At 42.0% G+C, this 17,965-nt stretch overlaps 1 protein-coding gene across 1 annotated transcript; it reads right to left on the reverse strand.

The window, feature by feature from the left end:
• Positions 1 to 226: 226 nt before the first annotated feature.
• LOC139553873 (ATP-dependent RNA helicase DDX19A-like) lies at positions 227 to 13,782 on the reverse strand. Its single transcript, XM_071366629.1, has 12 exons — positions 13,496 to 13,782; positions 12,889 to 12,928; positions 12,564 to 12,695; positions 11,594 to 11,729; positions 11,255 to 11,347; positions 10,768 to 10,870; positions 8,121 to 8,235; positions 7,756 to 7,933; positions 7,418 to 7,655; positions 6,922 to 7,084; positions 3,041 to 3,232; positions 227 to 2,786 (listed from the first exon to the last, which is right to left on the reverse strand). The coding sequence occupies exons 1-12, from the start codon at positions 13,550 to 13,552 to the stop codon at positions 2,725 to 2,727; spliced, it is 1,509 nt and encodes a 502-aa protein (XP_071222730.1). The 5' UTR covers positions 13,553 to 13,782; the 3' UTR covers positions 227 to 2,724.
• Between the last annotated feature and the right edge of the window lie 4,183 nt (positions 13,783 to 17,965).

A 17,965-nucleotide genomic window follows, 5' to 3' on the forward strand; every position in this document is an offset into this window, starting at 1 on the left:
CTGTTGTGTCTATCTACAACACTCAGACACTAGTCTGCTCTGGGCCTACTACAGTAGGATACATATCATCTCTCTGTATATGACCAGAAGGAAAAAAGCTAACAACGCCTTGACACATTTTGATGGCAGAAATGTTTCTGGAAAGTCTCATCATTCATCCACACACACCCCCACGACACACACACACCAAAGTGTAGATGAAGACATACTAACAACCAACCCTAACTTTAAATCTTGATTTAACGTTTTATTAATAATTGAGGAAATTGGTAACTTGTTTGTTTTTTTAGACCAAAACAACAGTTTGGTAGGAGTGTTGTGTACAGACTGGTAAATAGTGGGCCAACTCAACAAAGTGCACTCAGAACACTCATAAGTAGACATCCATATGTCCAAATCTAACTGCATATATACACATTTCCCTGACCAAGAGAACAATAACATGTTATTCAATTTAACATCAGTGATTCTCAAAAATTGGCTGCATTTTCCCCATTCAATAACACACACCCAGATATTCACTGTGACTTGCTAAGAAAAGTCCCACAAACAGTTAGCTAACAGAACTGAACAGTTAAATGTTAATTGAACCGTTCCGAACAGTTAACAGAACAGTAGAAAGTGAGGTTCTGTAGAGGATAAACTCTGATTGACCAAACACAACTCCAGCCTCATTCAAAAACAAACAGTTATCATGTCATTATATCAAGGCCAGCTCTGAAAGTTCTCCAAATACAGGTCGTTTTGAAAAGTCACCCGTTAATGTTAATTCACTATAATGCCGAGAAGCTATAGGTGTATCAACATTTCAGTTGGTAAGAAATGCTTTTAGGTGACTATAAGTGAATCATTCAGCCACACTTTTCATTCAAATTTCTTTGGCCTAATGTAGCAAGTACTGTATATACAAGTTTTTATTTGTATCCGTCTGTCCATGCATCTCAGTACTTAATAAAACACATACGGGTGGTTTCTCAAGACACAAATCAAGCCTAATGCTGGACTATAAAACAAACTCAATGGAGAATCTCAATTGAAAATGCTTTTAAGTACAGGTTTAGGCTGAATCTGTGCCTGTTAAACTGTCCCACAGTGAGACTTATAGGCATCTTTAGTCACATAAGCATTTAGCTTCAAATCACACATTCTACACTCAGGGTGAGGTGGTCATATGTCAAATATGACATTTCAAGTCATAACTCAGAATGTTGAGCCAATAATATTGTTGAAAATAAATATCAATATTGTACAGAAAATGCACTCGAGCAAGGCATTGTTGGGTAATTCAATCTCACGGTAGCTTCCCCGTATTTTCGGGGAAAATCGTAATGAGTTAATGACATTTTACTAAATGTCTCCATTTTGGTATTTGTTTCATTATTGATGTAGTCCCAAAACATTTTGCATGTCAGCAATCAAGTTAAGATGTATAAATATCCAAACACATAAATACAGCCGGTATGATGCAAAATGGTTCATACTGGCTGTATTATTTATGTACATCTTGAAAACTTCATTGCTGACATATTTTGTGACTACATTATCAATGGACTAATGAAACAACTACAAAAAGATACATTTTGTGGGTGGAGTTTGCAATTAAAACACAATGGTGTGACCAGAAAGTCAAACCGCTTCCTCCGGATTCTGAGATGGGGACATCAGTGAGTGTGTTAATACAAATCTGACCAATAGCTAACATCTTGACAAGTGAGTCTCCAGGTACATGGTCAATCAGATATGAACGATAACATACCTAACAATGACAAAAACTCCATTGTGAGATAATTTAAGAAACAATGTTTCGAGGTCTGTGTTGTTTTCTAATTGATTAAAAAAACATTGAGGTTGAGATGAATGGTTGGATGTCTAAATTACACATTTTTATATCGTTTAATTTACCTGTACTTTATTGGTCAAAACATGTAGTAAAAGTTACGTTCTCTCCATATCCCCTTTTGCTATTTTGGAGGGAAAATCCTGAAAACGAACAAATCGGATGTTATGTGATTTGAACACTGCACTACTGTAGTGGCACGCAGAAAGGTTGATACAAGTTTGCATGACCCCTGACCCCTAACCATCACCATCTCAAAGTAACTATGATTTTTAAAAACAAAGACTGCTCAAAACTATCTATTTCACTCTTTGTACTACTTATTATAAATATTGTATTCATTGCAAAACATTCACAAATGATATCTAAAATCTTAAAAGTATTCAGCTTATTTTCTTAATTATGCTCTATTCTCTCCTTGAGATTTCATTCAGGGACTGGGTTAAACAAAAATATCTTTATATAAAATGAGAGGGCTTGTTTCCATTCCACCAAAATAACTGCATAAACAGGGAAGATACTGGCAGTAATAACATGTGATTTGCAAAAAATAAATAAAAATGTTTTTCATAAGCCTACCACCATGACAGCATAACAATGCACATATACAAATGAAAAATGTTAGCTAATATTATAAACTTTATTCATTAAGAAGTACAAAGAGTGAAACGGGAACGTTTCAGAGACTCATAAAAACATATCTGAGAATAGACATTTAACCACATGTAAACATTATAGCTGTGTTTGTGGCTTTGCTCTTCTCTCCAACGCTAAATTTAAAAAAATTAAAGACACTATGATAACAGTCCGAGGGGAGGGGTGGGGGGGTCTGGGAGAAGCAGGAAGAGGGAGGGGGACTAGAGCAGTCATGTGGTTCTGAACTCTTTTCAGCCGGCGATTTTCTCTATCTCATCCAGATCATCTGTGTCCAGCTTCTCGATCTTCTTATCTATGGATGGTTAGTGAGGATAAGGTCATTGTTAAGATTGTCACACTGTTGGGGAGGGTTTTTCGGACATGATTTAGCCTAGTCCTGGACCAAAAAGCAACGAACAATCTCCATGGAAAGTGTTTTTCTAGTCCATATTAGGCTTAATCCTTGTCTGGGAAAACAGACCTCAAAGTTTGAAAATCATTTGGGAGGCAGCAAATTTTATTTGAAAGGTCAATAAATAAATGATTTATTCAGACATCCCGACTTACTGAAGTGATCCTGGATCTTGTTTAGGACGTTCATGCTGAACCTGCTGTCCACCATGTTGATGGCCAATCCCCGCTTCCCAAAACGACCCGTGCGGCCAATCCGATGCAGGTACGTCTCGTTGTCCGGGTTACCGTCTCTGTCCACCGGCAGGTCAAAGTTTATCACCACGGAAACCTGCTCCACGTCAATACCTGGAGGGAGAGTCAAATGGTCAGATTAGAATAGGTGGATGGACACACCAAACATAAAATGGTCAGATTAGAATAGGTGGATGGACACACCAAACATAAAATGGTCAGATTAGAATAGGTGGATGGACACACCAAACATAAAATGGTCAGATTAGAATAGGTGGATGGACACACCAAACATAAAATGGTCAGATTAGAATAGGTGGATGGACACACCAAACATAAAATGGTCAGATTAGAATAGGTGGATGGACACACCAAACATAAAATGGTCAGATTAGAATAGGTGGATGGACACACCAAACATAAAATGGTCAGATTAGAATAGGTGGATGGACACACCAAACATAAAATGGTCAGATTAGAATAGGTGGATGGACACACCAAACATAAAATGGTCAGATTAGAATAGGTGGATGGACACACCAAACATAAAATGGTCAGATTAGAATAGGTGGATGGACACACCAAACATAAAATGGTCAGATTAGAATAGGTGGATGGACACACCAAACATAACATGGTCAGATTAGAATAGGTGGATGGACACACCAAACATAACATGGTCAGATTAGAATAGGTGGATGGACACACCAAACATAAAATGGTCAGATTAGAATAGGTGGATGGACACACCAAACATAAAATGGTCAGATTAGAATAGGTGGATGGACACACCAAACATAAAATGGTCAGATTAGAATAGGTGGATGGACACACCAAACATAAAATGGTCAGATTAGAATAGGTGGATGGACACACCAAACATAAAATGGTCAGATTAGAATAGGTGGATGGACACACCAAACATAAAATGGTCAGATTAGAATAGGTGGATGGACACACCAAACATAAAATGGTCAGATTAGAATAGGTGGATGGACACACCAAACATAAAATGGTCAGATTAGAATAGGTGGATGGACACACCAAACATAACATGGTCAGATTAGAATAGGTGGATGGACACACCAAACATAACATGGTCAGATTAGAATAGGTGGATGGACACACCAAACATAACATGGTCAGATTAGAATAGGTGGATGGACACACCAAACATAAAATGGTCAGATTAGAATAGGTGGATGGACACACCAAACATAAAATGGTCAGATTAGAATAGGTGGATGGACACACCAAACATAAAATGGTCAGATTAGAATAGGTGGATGGACACACCAAACATAAAATGGTCAGATTAGAATAGGTGGATGGACACACCAAACATAAAATGGTCAGATTAGAATAGGTGGATGGACACACCAAACATAAAATGGTCAGATTGGAATAGGTGGATGGACACACCAAACATAAAATGGTCAGATTAGAATAGGTGGATGGACACACCAAACATAACATGGTCAGATTAGAATAGGTGGATGGACACACCAAACATAACATGGTCAGATTAGAATAGGTGGATGGACACACCAAACATAACATGGTCAGATTAGAATAGGTGGATGGACACACCAAACATAAAATGGTCAGATTAGAATAGGTGGATGGACACACCAAACATAAAATGGTCAGATTAGAATAGGTGGATGGACACACCAAACATAAAATGGTCAGATTAGAATAGGTGGATGGACACACCAAACATAAAATGGTCAGATTAGAATAGGTGGATGGACACACCAAACATAAAATGGTCAGATTAGAATAGGTGGATGGACACACCAAACATAAAATGGTCAGATTAGAATAGGTGGATGGACACACCAAACATAACATGGTCAGATTAGAATAGGTGGATGGACACACCAAACATAACATGGTCAGATTAGAATAGGTGGATGGACACACCAAACATAAAATGGTCAGATTAGAATAGGTGGATGGACACACCAAACATAAAATGGTCAGATTAGAATAGGTGGATGGACACACCAAACATAAAATGGTCAGATTAGAATAGGTGGATGGACACACCAAACATAAAATGGTCAGATTAGAATAGGTGGATGGACACACCAAACATAAAATGGTCAGATTAGAATAGGTGGATGGACACACCAAACATAAAATGGTCAGATTAGAATAGGTGGATGGACACACCAAACATAAAATGGTCAGATTAGAATAGGTGGATGGACACACCAAACATAAAATGGTCAGATTAGAATAGGTGGATGGACACACCAAACATAACATGGTCAGATTAGAATAGGTGGATGGACACACCAAACATAACATGGTCAGATTAGAATAGGTGGATGGACACACCAAACATAAAATGGTCAGATTAGAATAGGTGGATGGACACACCAAACATAAAATGGTCAGATTAGAATAGGTGGATGGACACACCAAACATAAAATGGTCAGATTAGAATAGGTGGATGGACACACCAAACATAACATGGTCAGATTAGAATAGGTGGATGGACACACCAAACATAACATGGTCAGATTAGAATAGGTGGATGGACACACCAAACATAACATGGTCAGATTAGAATAGGTGGATGGACACACCAAACATAACATGGTCAGATTAGAATAGGTGGATGGACACACCAAACATAAAATGGTCAGATTAGAATAGGTGGATGGACACACCAAACATAAAATGGTCAGATTAGAATAGGTGGATGGACACACCAAACATAAAATGGTCAGATTAGAATAGGTGGATGGACACACCAAACATAACATGGTCAGATTAGAATAGGTGGATGGACACACCAAACATAACATGGTCAGATTAGAATAGGTGGATGGACACACCAAACATAAAATGGTCAGATTAGAATAGGTGGATGGACACACCAAACATAAAATGGTCAGATTAGAATAGGTGGATGGACACACCAAACATAAAATGGTCAGATTAGAATAGGTGGATGGACACACCAAACATAAAATGGTCAGATTAGAATAGGTGGATGGACACACCAAACATAAAATGGTCAGATTAGAATAGGTGGATGGACACACCAAACATAACATGGTCAGATTAGAATAGGTGGATGGACACACCAAACATAAAATGGTCAGATTAGAATAGGTGGATGGACACACCAAACATAAAATGGTCAGATTAGAATAGGTGGATGGACACACCAAACATAAAATGGTCAGATTAGAATAGGTGGATGGACACACCAAACATAAAATGGTCAGATTAGAATAGGTGGATGGACACACCAAACATAAAATGGTCAGATTAGAATAGGTGGATGGACACACCAAACATAAAATGGTCAGATTAGAATAGGTGGATGGACACACCAAACATAAAATGGTCAGATTAGAATAGGTGGATGGACACACCAAACATAAAATGGTCAGATTAGAATAGGTGGATGGACACACCAAACATAAAATGGTCAGATTAGAATAGGTGGATGGACACACCAAACATAAAATGGTCAGATTAGAATAGGTGGATGGACACACCAAACATAACATGAGTGTACAACATATCCAATAATTACCCAGGTGAAGAATACTAAAAATAATTCAATGAAGAGCCGTGTATTAATGTAATGTCATGTCATCAGTCTACGTCCACGTGAAGAAGAGTTGAACACTTATTTTTGCATCACGAGCTAAAAAGGGCCCTCTCCTTAATGTGAAACTCCTCAAGGTATACCATTAATAAACACGATCAAAACCATCTGGAAACATTACAGACTGGGCCTTTAAATAAAGACCAATAGATTGATTGGTTGAGTTACCTCTGGCACAGACGTTGGTGGTGACCAGGACCTTCTCCTTTCCGTCTCGGAAGCGGTCGATGACAGCAGCTCTCTGCTCCACCTGCATCTCACCACTGAGCAGCGCCACCTGGTGTCCCTCCCGGGACAGCTCCCCTGCCAACCACCCCGCCGTTTTCCTGGTCTGAGCGGGAATGAGAGACAAGAAGGATAAAGTACACGGAGAGAAACACCACATCCCAAATCCACCCCCTAGCCACTGAAAAGGTAACCCGTAGCTCCTAGTGTAGATCTGAGATGATTAAATAGGTATCAGGCAGCATGGTAACAGCTTCTCATCTTGCCATGCTGCTTACATCCATTAACATTATCAGATTTAACTCTTGACAGTTGGGAATTAAACATTTCCTCAACACTTACCTGTGGCTAAGTAACACAGAGTGCACTCACCGATCTACAAATCCCCCTTACCAAAACAACTTACTCATGATCCCGTTGATGAAGTGGAATAACTCACATGACAGAAGATCATGGCCTGAGCGATGGTGATGGCTCCGTAGATGTTGCAGAGGGCCATGAACTTCTCCTCCTTGCTGTTACAGAGGACGTAGTACTGCTTGATGGTGTCCAGCGTCTCCTCCTCCCGTTTCAGCTTGATGATGTTGGGGTCTGGGACGATGCGCTGGGCAAAGTTCCACACCGTCTCCTCAAATGTGGCCGAGAATAGCAGCATCTGGCACTGTTTGGGTAGCATCCTGAGAGGTAGAAGAGGGGTCAGTGTGGTGGGTGGGTTGTAGAAATTTATCCAACTTCCTGAAACACAGAGAGAGAAGACTAAGGGGTCAATGTGTGTACCTCTGAATGCGTATACTCTGGTCCTGATGACCCTGTGTAGCGATCATGACGTCAGCTTCGTCCAGGACAAACACTTTGATCTTCTTGGGGTCGATGAACTTGAACTTCAGACACCAGTCCAGCATGGTGCCTGGCGTCCCTATCACGACTTGCTCCTGGAGCTGAGTACCTCTCGGCACTGGGGAGAGAAGAAAAGAGAATATTCCCTTTTTCACATTGTCCTTTTCACCACAGTTACAACAACTGTGGTGGATGATTAACCTGGTCAGCTCATTGTGATAAAACAGTCATACTAGTGTTTCTCACTCGGTTTGAAACACAGTCAAATCAGTTGAGACTTTAAAAGGACTCCGTTGTAGACTTACGTTTGTTTCCTCTGATGGCGTAGACTAGTTTCACCTCTGAGTAGTGCTTCCCCATCTGCTCAATGACCTTCCCCGTCTGCAGGGCCAGCTCATAGGTAGGAGACACACACAGAGCCTGGGAGAGGAGAGAGGAAGGTGTTATATAGCTCATAGGTAGGAGACACACACAGAGCCTGGGAGAGGAGAGAGGAAGGTGTTATATAGCTCATAGGTAGGAGACACACAGAGAGCCTGGGAGAGGAGAGAGGAAGGTGTTATATAGCTCATAGGTAGGAGACACACACAGAGCCTGGGAGAGGAGAGAGGAAGGTGTTATATAGCTCATAGGTAGGAGACACACACAGAGCCTGGGAGAGGAGAGAGGAAGGTGTTATATAGCTCATAGGTAGGAGACACACAGAGAGCCTGGGAGAGAGAGGAAGGTGTTATATAGCTCATAGGTAGGAGACACACAGAGAGCCTGGGAGAGAGAGGAAGGTGTTATATAGCTCATAGGTAGGAGACACACACAGAGCCTGGGAGAGGAGAGAGGAAGGTGTTATATAGCTCATAGGTAGGAGACACACAGAGAGCCTGGGAGAGGAGAGAGGAAGGTGTTATATAGCTCATAGGTAGGAGACACACACAGAGCCTGGGAGAGGAGAGAGGAAGGTGTTATATAGCTCATAGGTAGGAGACACACAGAGAGCCTGGGAGAGAGAGGAAGGTGTTATATAGCTCATAGGTAGGAGACACACAGAGAGCCTGGGAGAGGAGAGAGGAAGGTGTTATATAGCTCATAGGTAGGAGACACACACAGAGCCTGGGAGAGGAGAGAGGAAGGTGTTATATAGCTCATAGGTAGGAGACACACAGAGAGCCTGGGAGAGGAGAGAGGAAGGTGTTATATAGCTCATAGGTAGGAGACACACAGAGAGCCTGGGAGAGAGAGGAAGGTGTTATATAGCTCATAGGTAGGAGACACACAGAGAGCCTGGGAGAGGAGAGAGGAAGGTGTTATATAGCTCATAGGTAGGAGACACACAGAGAGCCTGGGAGAGGAGAGAGGAAGGTGTTATATAGCTCATAGGTAGGAGACACACACAGAGCCTGGGAGAGGAGAGAGGAAGGTGTTATATAGCTCATAGGTAGGAGACACACACAGAGCCTGGGAGAGGAGAGAGGAAGGTGTTATATAGCTCATAGGTAGGAGACACACACAGAGCCTGGGAGAGGAGAGAGGAAGGTGTTATATAGCTCATAGGTAGGAGACACACACAGAGCCTGGGAGAGGAGAGAGGAAGGTGTTATATAGCTCATAGGTAGGAGACACACACAGAGCCTGGGAGAGGAGAGAGGAAGGTGTTATATAGCTCATAGGTAGGAGACACACACAGAGCCTGGGAGAGGAGAGAGGAAGGTGTTATATAGCTCATAGGTAGGAGACACACACAGAGCCTGGGAGAGGAGAGAGGAAGGTGTTATATAGCTCATAGGTAGGAGACACACACAGAGCCTGGGAGAGGAGAGAGGAAGGTGTTATATAGCTCATAGGTAGGAGACACACAGAGAGCCTGGGAGAGAGAGGAAGGTGTTATATAGCTCATAGGTAGGAGACACACACAGAGCCTGGGAGAGGAGAGAGGAAGGTGTTATATAGCTCATAGGTAGGAGACACACACAGAGCCTGGGAGAGGAGAGAGGAAGGTGTTATATAGCTCATAGGTAGGAGACACACACAGAGCCTGGGAGAGGAGAGAGGAAGGTGTTATATAGCTCATAGGTAGGAGACACACACAGAGCCTGGGAGAGGAGAGAGGAAGGTGTTATATAGCTCATAGGTAGGAGACACACACAGAGCCTGGGAGAGGAGAGAGGAAGGTGTTATATAGCTCATAGGTAGGAGACACACACAGAGCCTGGGAGAGGAGAGAGGAAGGTGTTATATAGCTCATAGGTAGGAGACACACACAGAGCCTGGGAGAGGAGAGAGGAAGGTGTTATATAGCTCATAGGTAGGAGACACACACAGAGCCTGGGAGAGGAGAGAGGAAGGTGTTATATAGCTCATAGGTAGGAGACACACAGAGAGCCTGGGAGAGGAGAGAGGAAGGTGTTATATAGCTCATAGGTAGGAGACACACAGAGAGCCTGGGAGAGAGAGGAAGGTGTTATATAGCTCATAGGTAGGAGACACATAGAGAGCCTGGGAGAGAGAGGAAGGTGTTATATAGCTCATAGGTAGGAGACACACAGAGAGCCTGGGAGAGAGAGGAAGGTGTTATATAGCTCATAGGTAGGAGACACACAGAGAGCCTGGGAGAGAGAGGAAGGTGTTATATAGCTCATAGGTAGGAGAGACAGAGCCTGGGAGAGAGAGGAAGGTGTTATATAGCTCATAGGTAGGAGAGACAGAGGCTGGGAGAGGAGGGAGAGCAAGGTGTTATATAGCTCATAGGTAGGAGAGACAGAGCCTGGGAGAGGAGAGAGAGGAAGGTGTTATATAACAGGTAGTATTAACCATCTCACCTGCTGATTACCTAAACATGGCATTAGGCACAAAACATGTAGAGGTCCTACCTGGAACCGGTACAAAAAAACCAAGCAAGCAGACAGTGTACTCTAATGAAAGTGACCCTGAGAGGTCAAGGGTCAGGGCTCAACTCACCTGTGGGAATTTGTTGTTGGGATCCACATGACTGAGCATGGCCAGGACAAAGGCAGCAGTCTTCCCCGTCCCTGACTGAGACTGGGCTATCAGGTTCTGTGGGCTGGTAGCCACGAGAGCACGGGTCAGATCAACACAGAGAGGAGACAGGAAAGACCAAGCTTGATGATTGTTCTGGTAAAACTGTTTAATGGCCAATCAGATCAATGGAACAGTTTGATATCAGTTGAAATGGAGAAGAGCAAGACCAGACAGAGAGGATGTTTGGTATTACAGAGAGGTCGACTCCACACAGCATTTCTTATGTCTATCGGCCTTCTGTCCAAACAAAACTAAATCATCTCTAGTCTGTCAACTAGTTTGGGATTCAGGGAATGAATATTAACTTGATACAAAAAGCTGAGAGATGTATGTGACTGACTAAGAGGTATCAGGCATCTGGAAGTGTCTGAACTGAGCGACTGACTGAAGCTCTCTGTAAACTCACGGTTCAGCGAGCATCATGGGTAATGCGTTCTCTTGGATTTTGGAGGGTCGGTTGAAGCCCATGGCGTACACTCCCTGGAGCAGCTGAGGTTTACTGTGGGGACAGGGAGGGAAACAGGAGTATTAAGGGGACATTTAAAAAAAAAAAAAATCTAAACAGAGAAAGATGGACACAAAGCCAGGTGCCCAGAGCACATTACATGTGCCAACAGCAAAACAGATTCTGTTCAAAACTTGTCATTTTAGTTCAACAACATTCATAACACCTTGTGCACTCTTAACAGTTCATAGGCACCTCATAGACAGCTCTTAGAATTTATAGACAGGACATAGAACTTACAGCCGTAGCTCCTCGAAGGATTTGACAGAGTAAAGCGGAGAGTTGGGATCCCTCTGTAGGACTTCTACTTGATTGGTTGTGTTCACTAGATTACTGCGTATCAACTTATTCAATAACGACTGTGCCGCCTTGTCATCTGAAAACAGTTACATTACATTTGTAGTTATTATGGATCCCCATTAACTGCTTTCTTCCTGGGGTCCAGCAAAATTAAGGCAATTTATACAATTTTAAAACATTATAATACATTCACAGATTTCACAACAGAGTGTGCGCCCTCAGGCCCCTACTCCACCACTACCACATATCTACAGTACTAAATCCATGTGTATGTATAGTGCGTATGTTATCATGTGTGTGTGTGTGCATCTGTGCCAATGTTTGTGTTGCTTCCCCGCTGTTCCATAAGGTGTTTTTTTTTAAAGTGTAATTTTACTGCTTGCGCCAGTTAATTGATGTGGAATAGAGTTCCATGTCGTCATGGCTCTATGTAATGCTTAAGTATATTGATAAATTCCATTTACTTTTGATACTTAAGTATATTTCAAACTAAATACTTTGAGTTTGAGTTTATTTGAGTTTATTTTTATAGGGACAGTGCACATTAATCAACGTTTCAGTAAAAGTGCCGGTTTTAGCCAGCCGGCTAATTTTCAACCGCAGTCCCTGGGCAGGTTATTAAAAACAATTACAATATAGACAATAGCAACATAGAACAAGCAAGACATAGCAACATAGGACAAGCAAGACGTAGCATACAGACAGAGCAACATAGAACAAAAAGCAGCAAGACAAAATTCATAAAAGCAACAAAGTGTTTGACTTCTACTCAAGTAGTATCTTACTAGGTGACTTTCACTTGAGTCATTTACTATTAAGATATCTTTACTTTTACTCAAGACAGACAATTTTGTACTGTTTCCACCACTGCTGTCATCCCATGTTGTGTTGTTTGCCTGATAGTAAACACCTTTATCATCCTCCTCCCCTGTTTTGTCTCCCTCTCCTCCTCCTGTCTTTGCAGGCGTTGTAGCGCTGGCTGCTGCTGTGTTTGTCGTAGTTGTTGTTGTCGTAGTCGTCGCCAATGCAGTGTTGGCAGTACCTGAGGGTACCATATGGTATTTGTTAGCTTGTGGTATCTCAGAACAAGTTGACACTTTTTTCAATTAAACATTTTGTTTTCACCCAAACTAGTTAACAATAATTGATTCACAAATTTAAGTTCTAATCCTTCAGATCATGTGTTATGCTAAACCACATGTTTATAATAGGCAACATGGGATAACTTCTCTTACCATTTTCCTCGGGCTTGTCTTTGATTTGTAGGCTACCAATCTAGAAAATATAAACAAGTATAATATGGTTTTAGGATGTCCAGGAATGTTTTAAAACTGGTCATTTCAGGGCAAGGCATGTGCTGCACAAATTGGAGGGCGTGAACATGTTAGGATCTTCCACCCTGGACAGATGCCATTTCTTTACCACGTCGAAAGTCGTGACAAGAAGTACATTAAATCGGGTTAACGCTAACGAGATAGAATTGTATGTAACAGAACGTGGTATCTGTCATACAACGCAATGAAAACAATTAATAGTTAGCTGATCTGGCTAGCCAAGTTAGCAAAGTAACGTTAACTAGCTAATGTTTGATAACTTGACTAGTTAATTAGCTAGCTAACGTTAGCCAAACTAGCTAGTTACAGTAGTTATGATGTGAACGATAATACGGTCGAGGGGTCATGCATGTAATGTTGATTGATTGCAATATCGGTAAACTATTTAGCTAGGTAATTAATGTCATTTGCTATTTTTGAACAGAATCCATAGTTAACGTTAACCAGCCGAAGCATAGGCCCAATGACCCGACACACTTCGCCAAAGAGCAGTTCGGCTAGAGCTTACCGATTCCGCGGCGGCTTCTTGCTCGTCCACAGCCTGGGCCCAGGAGTCTGCTGACATGATGTCCGCTGTTATTAGGTCACTCTCGTTCTCTTATCACACCACCTGATTGCCAGTAGTTTCAACACCAACCAGATAACTGAGCTAGAAACCCTAACAAAGTGTTTCCAAAGTCTGAAAATAAACTAATATTACAATGGCGTGAAGAAATCGGCTACGGAGTTCACCAGTGCGTCCGTAAAAAGGTCCGGGTGTAGAAATTGAGACAAGAGCAAAACAGTTCCTCCCAACTGGCACAACAAAAGTGCATTCAAATATACCTTATATGGATGAGCTAATTCTGTGTAGTGCATTTAATCCCAAAAATATCCTGCATATATGAAATTATTGTTGTTCCGCTAGGGTTTCGCAAATTTTCTCCCTGAGTATTGCAGATGGATAAAATAATTTATTTGCGGTAAAATATCAGTTTCTCACAATATGTATTTAGTACTTTACGCAGCCTCTAGATGGTGCCTTAAACATTCTGTCTTGATAACTGAAATAGGGGTTGCATTTAAGACATTTTAGGGAACAGTTTGTGACTACTTGCAGTAAAGACTACACCAGTATGAATCCATACCTATACCTAGGTAATACAACCCGATATTTCCAAGGGATGGACTGACTGTCTATCTATTGACCAGATTCAGCGTCCATTAAACCTACAGAGACCCAGAGGTCACCTCTCTGAAGCCTGTCTTCACTGATGCTACTGCTGCTGCTTCATTACATGCCGAATTGATTTCACACCTTTGCTTGGTCTCGTTCCGCTGGGATGTATGGATGGATGGAGAGAGAGACAGGGAGAGGGAGAAAGAGAGACAGAGAGAGAGGGAGAAAGAGAGAGGAGAGAGACAGAGAGAAAGAGAGGAGAGAGACAGAGAGAAAGAGAGGGAGACAGTAAGAGATAAGAAGACTATATTGATCAGTGTTCCCATGTCATTCATCGAAGGTGATCATCAGTGTATGTTGAGTTATAGGAAGAGGAGAGGAGGAGAGGCAGGGGGGTCTGGGTTGTTCAGAGCTTTAGTTTGGAGATACATTTGGCTTAAAAGGGAGTCTGAGTTTATTGTTGCCTACCAAACTGCGGCTGCGCTGGATGAGGTATCCATGGCAACCAAAAGTGTAAAATTAAGGTTTCAGTTCCCCCGAGAATTTTAGGAGGAGGCAAAGAACAAAGGCTACCTGTTATCACACCAATGAGACTCTATGGAACGCATTGAGCACAGATAAGACAACCGTAGATGTTGTCTGGAATGGATAATGGGAGTAGTGTGTGTGTGTGTGTATTTATATTTTTCCAGTGCACCACATCATCTATACTGAGTATACAAAACATTAAGAACATCTAAATTAGTTGCGGCATGGACTCTACAATGTGTCGAAATGTGTTCCACAGGGGTGTCGACTCCAATGTTTTCCACAAGTTGGCCTGATGTCCTTTGGGTGGTGGACCATTCTTGATACACACGGAAAACTGTTGAGCGTGTAAAATCCAGCAGTGTTGCCATTCTTGACACAAACCAGTATGCCTGGCCAGTGTTGTAGGTCGCGAGACCAGGCTACCTACCTGGGGCGTCAGGAAGCCTGGCAGGTAGGAGCGTTAGGCCAGTAACCCGAAAGGTTGCTGGATCGAATCCCTGAGCTGACAAGGTAAAAATCTGTCATTCTGCCCCCGAGGAAGCCAGTAAACCCACTGTTCCCCGGGCGCCGAAGACGGGGATGTCGATTAAGGCAGCCCCCTGTACCTCTCTGATTCAGAGGGGTTGGGTTAAATGAGGAAGACACATTTCAGTTGAATGCATTCAGTTGGACAACTGACTAGGTCTCTTTCTTTCACATATTTAGTGTCTCGGTGTAATCTCGGTGTCTGATACATTTGTACTCATTCTTGACTCGGTCTCGGAAAGTGAGTACTCATCATTTCTTCCCGAGACCAGTGGAGTAAAAAAACTCACAATTATCAGCTTCCATTCAGTCAGCACATAAAACCGCTTCGCCAAATATAGACACTCCTTTCTGGGAACATTCAGTGGTGGAAAAAGTACCATATTGTCATACTTGAGTAAATGTAAAGATACCTTAATAGAAAATGACCCAAGTAAAATACTACTTCAGTAAAAGTCTAAAAGTATTTAGTTTTAAATATACCTAAGTATCAAAAGTAAAAGTATAAATCATTTCAAATTCCTTATATTAAGAAATCCAGACTGCACCATTTTCTTGTTTTTAAAATGTATGTATAGCCAGGGGCACACACCAACACTCAGACATAATTTACAAATGAAGCATGTATGTTTAGTGAATCGGTCAGATCAGAGGCAGTAGGGATGACCAGGGATGTTCTCTTTATAATGGCATGAATATGACAATTTTCCTGTCCTGCTAAGCATTCAAAATGTAACGAATACTTTTGGGTGCCAGAGAAAACGTATGGAGTAAAAAGTACATTATTTTCTTTAGGAATGTAGTGAAGTAAAAGTCAAAAATATAAATAGTAAAGTGAAGTACAATCTACGTAAGTAGTACTTTCAAGTATTTTTACTTAAGTACTTTACACCACTGGTGACAATCTTAACACCCTTTATATCTATTATAGACATGTTAGTACAGTGGTGAATCTATAGGTCTTCAGTGGTGAACCTACAGACCTTCAGTGGTGAACCTATAGACCTTCAGTGTGTAACAGTGGTGAACCTATAAACCTTCAGTGGTGAACCTATAGACCTTCAGTGGTGAACCTATAGACCTTCAGTGTGTAACAGTGGTGAACCTATAAACCGTCAGTGGTGAACCTATAGACCTTCAGTGGTGAACCTATAGACCTTCAGTGTGTAACAGTGGTGAACCTATAGGCCTTCAGTGGTGAACCTATAGACCTTCAGTGGTGAACCTATAGGCCTTCAGTGGTGAACCTATAGACCTTCAGTGTGTAACAGTGGTGAACCTATAGGCCTTCAGTGGTGAACCTATAGGCCTTCAGTGTGTGACAGGTTAGTGATGCTGAAAGGACAGCAACCGTAATACCAGCGCACTAATGTAGGATAGAGCACGTTTTGTAAAACACAAAGGGTCAGTGGTGTAGTGGAGGCTATACACAGGTATAAACGGTTTTTTTTCAGTGGGCATTGCTTATACTCACTTCTTAATCCCTACTGATGCACATCAAAGTAGTGTAGTGGAGGTATATGACTTATCAATTATGTAGTACAATAGAGAAATCATACACAAAGTAGCCTACACAATCGCAAAGCTCATTAAATATATTCACATGCGCGTCGCACACAAAGCCCAGTTTCAGCGGAATATCATTTGCAGGCAGCCAGAGTGTAAAACTCAACTGGTTTTGTCATGGAGCAGCTCACAGAAGAACGGTAGCCTGTAGGGTGGGAATATCAGGTATGAAGGTAAGACCCAGATGCAGACAACGTCAAATTAACAATGGTTTAATAATCCAACAGGGGCAGGCAACAGACAGGTCAAGACAGGTAGGGGTCAGTAAACCAGAGTTGGGGAAACAGTACTGGACGGCAGGCAGGCTCAGGGTCAGGGTAGGCAGAGGTCAATAATCCAGAGGTGGGGCAAAGGTACAGGTCGGCAGGCTCAGGGTCAGGGTCAGGCAGAGTGGTCAGGCAGGCGGGCTCAGAGTCAGGACAGGCAAGGGTCAAAACCAGGAGAGCGAGAAAAAGAGACTGGGGAAAAGCAGGAGCTGAGACACAAAAACGCTGGTTGACTTGACAAACAAGACGAACTGCCAACAGACAAACAGAGAACACAGGTATAAATACACAGGGGATAATGGTTTGTGTGATGTATTGTTGTCTCTACCTTCTTGCCCTTTGTGCTGTTGTCTGTGCCCAATAAAGTTTGTATCATGTTTTGTGCTGCTGCCATGTTGTGTTGCTACCATGTTGTGTTTTCATGTGTTGCTGCCTTGCTGTGTTGTTGTCTTAGGTCTCTCTTTATGTAGTGTTGTGTTGTCTCGTTGTGATGTGTGTTTTGTGCTATATTTATATTGTTTAAAAAAAAAAATTATCCCAGGTCCCCGTCCCTGCAGGAGGCCTTTTGCCTTTTGGTAGGCCTTCGTTGTAAATAAGAATTTGTTCTTAACTGACTTGCCTAGTTAAATAAAGGTGAAATTAAATTAAATAAAAAATGGGGAAGATGGGCGCCACCTGGGGGGGTGAAGACAATCACAAAGACAGGTGAAACAGATCAGGGTGTGACAAGGAAAGACCTTTCACCTGATGAGATCTAACAGTAAATGCTAACTAAGGCAACAATGGTATGCAAACCAGGTATTGAAAAAGTTTAGTCCGAACTGTTGGTTAGTAGGCTATTTGTGATGTGCAATTGTCACCATGCTCTGTTTGCATCAGGGGCTCAGACATGGATGGGCACAGGCCCACCCTTTCAGGGCCCACCCATTCA

Source organism: Salvelinus alpinus, chromosome 2, assembly GCF_045679555.1.
Source record: "Salvelinus alpinus chromosome 2, SLU_Salpinus.1, whole genome shotgun sequence".
Classification (NCBI taxonomy): Eukaryota; Metazoa; Chordata; class Actinopteri; order Salmoniformes; family Salmonidae; genus Salvelinus; species Salvelinus alpinus.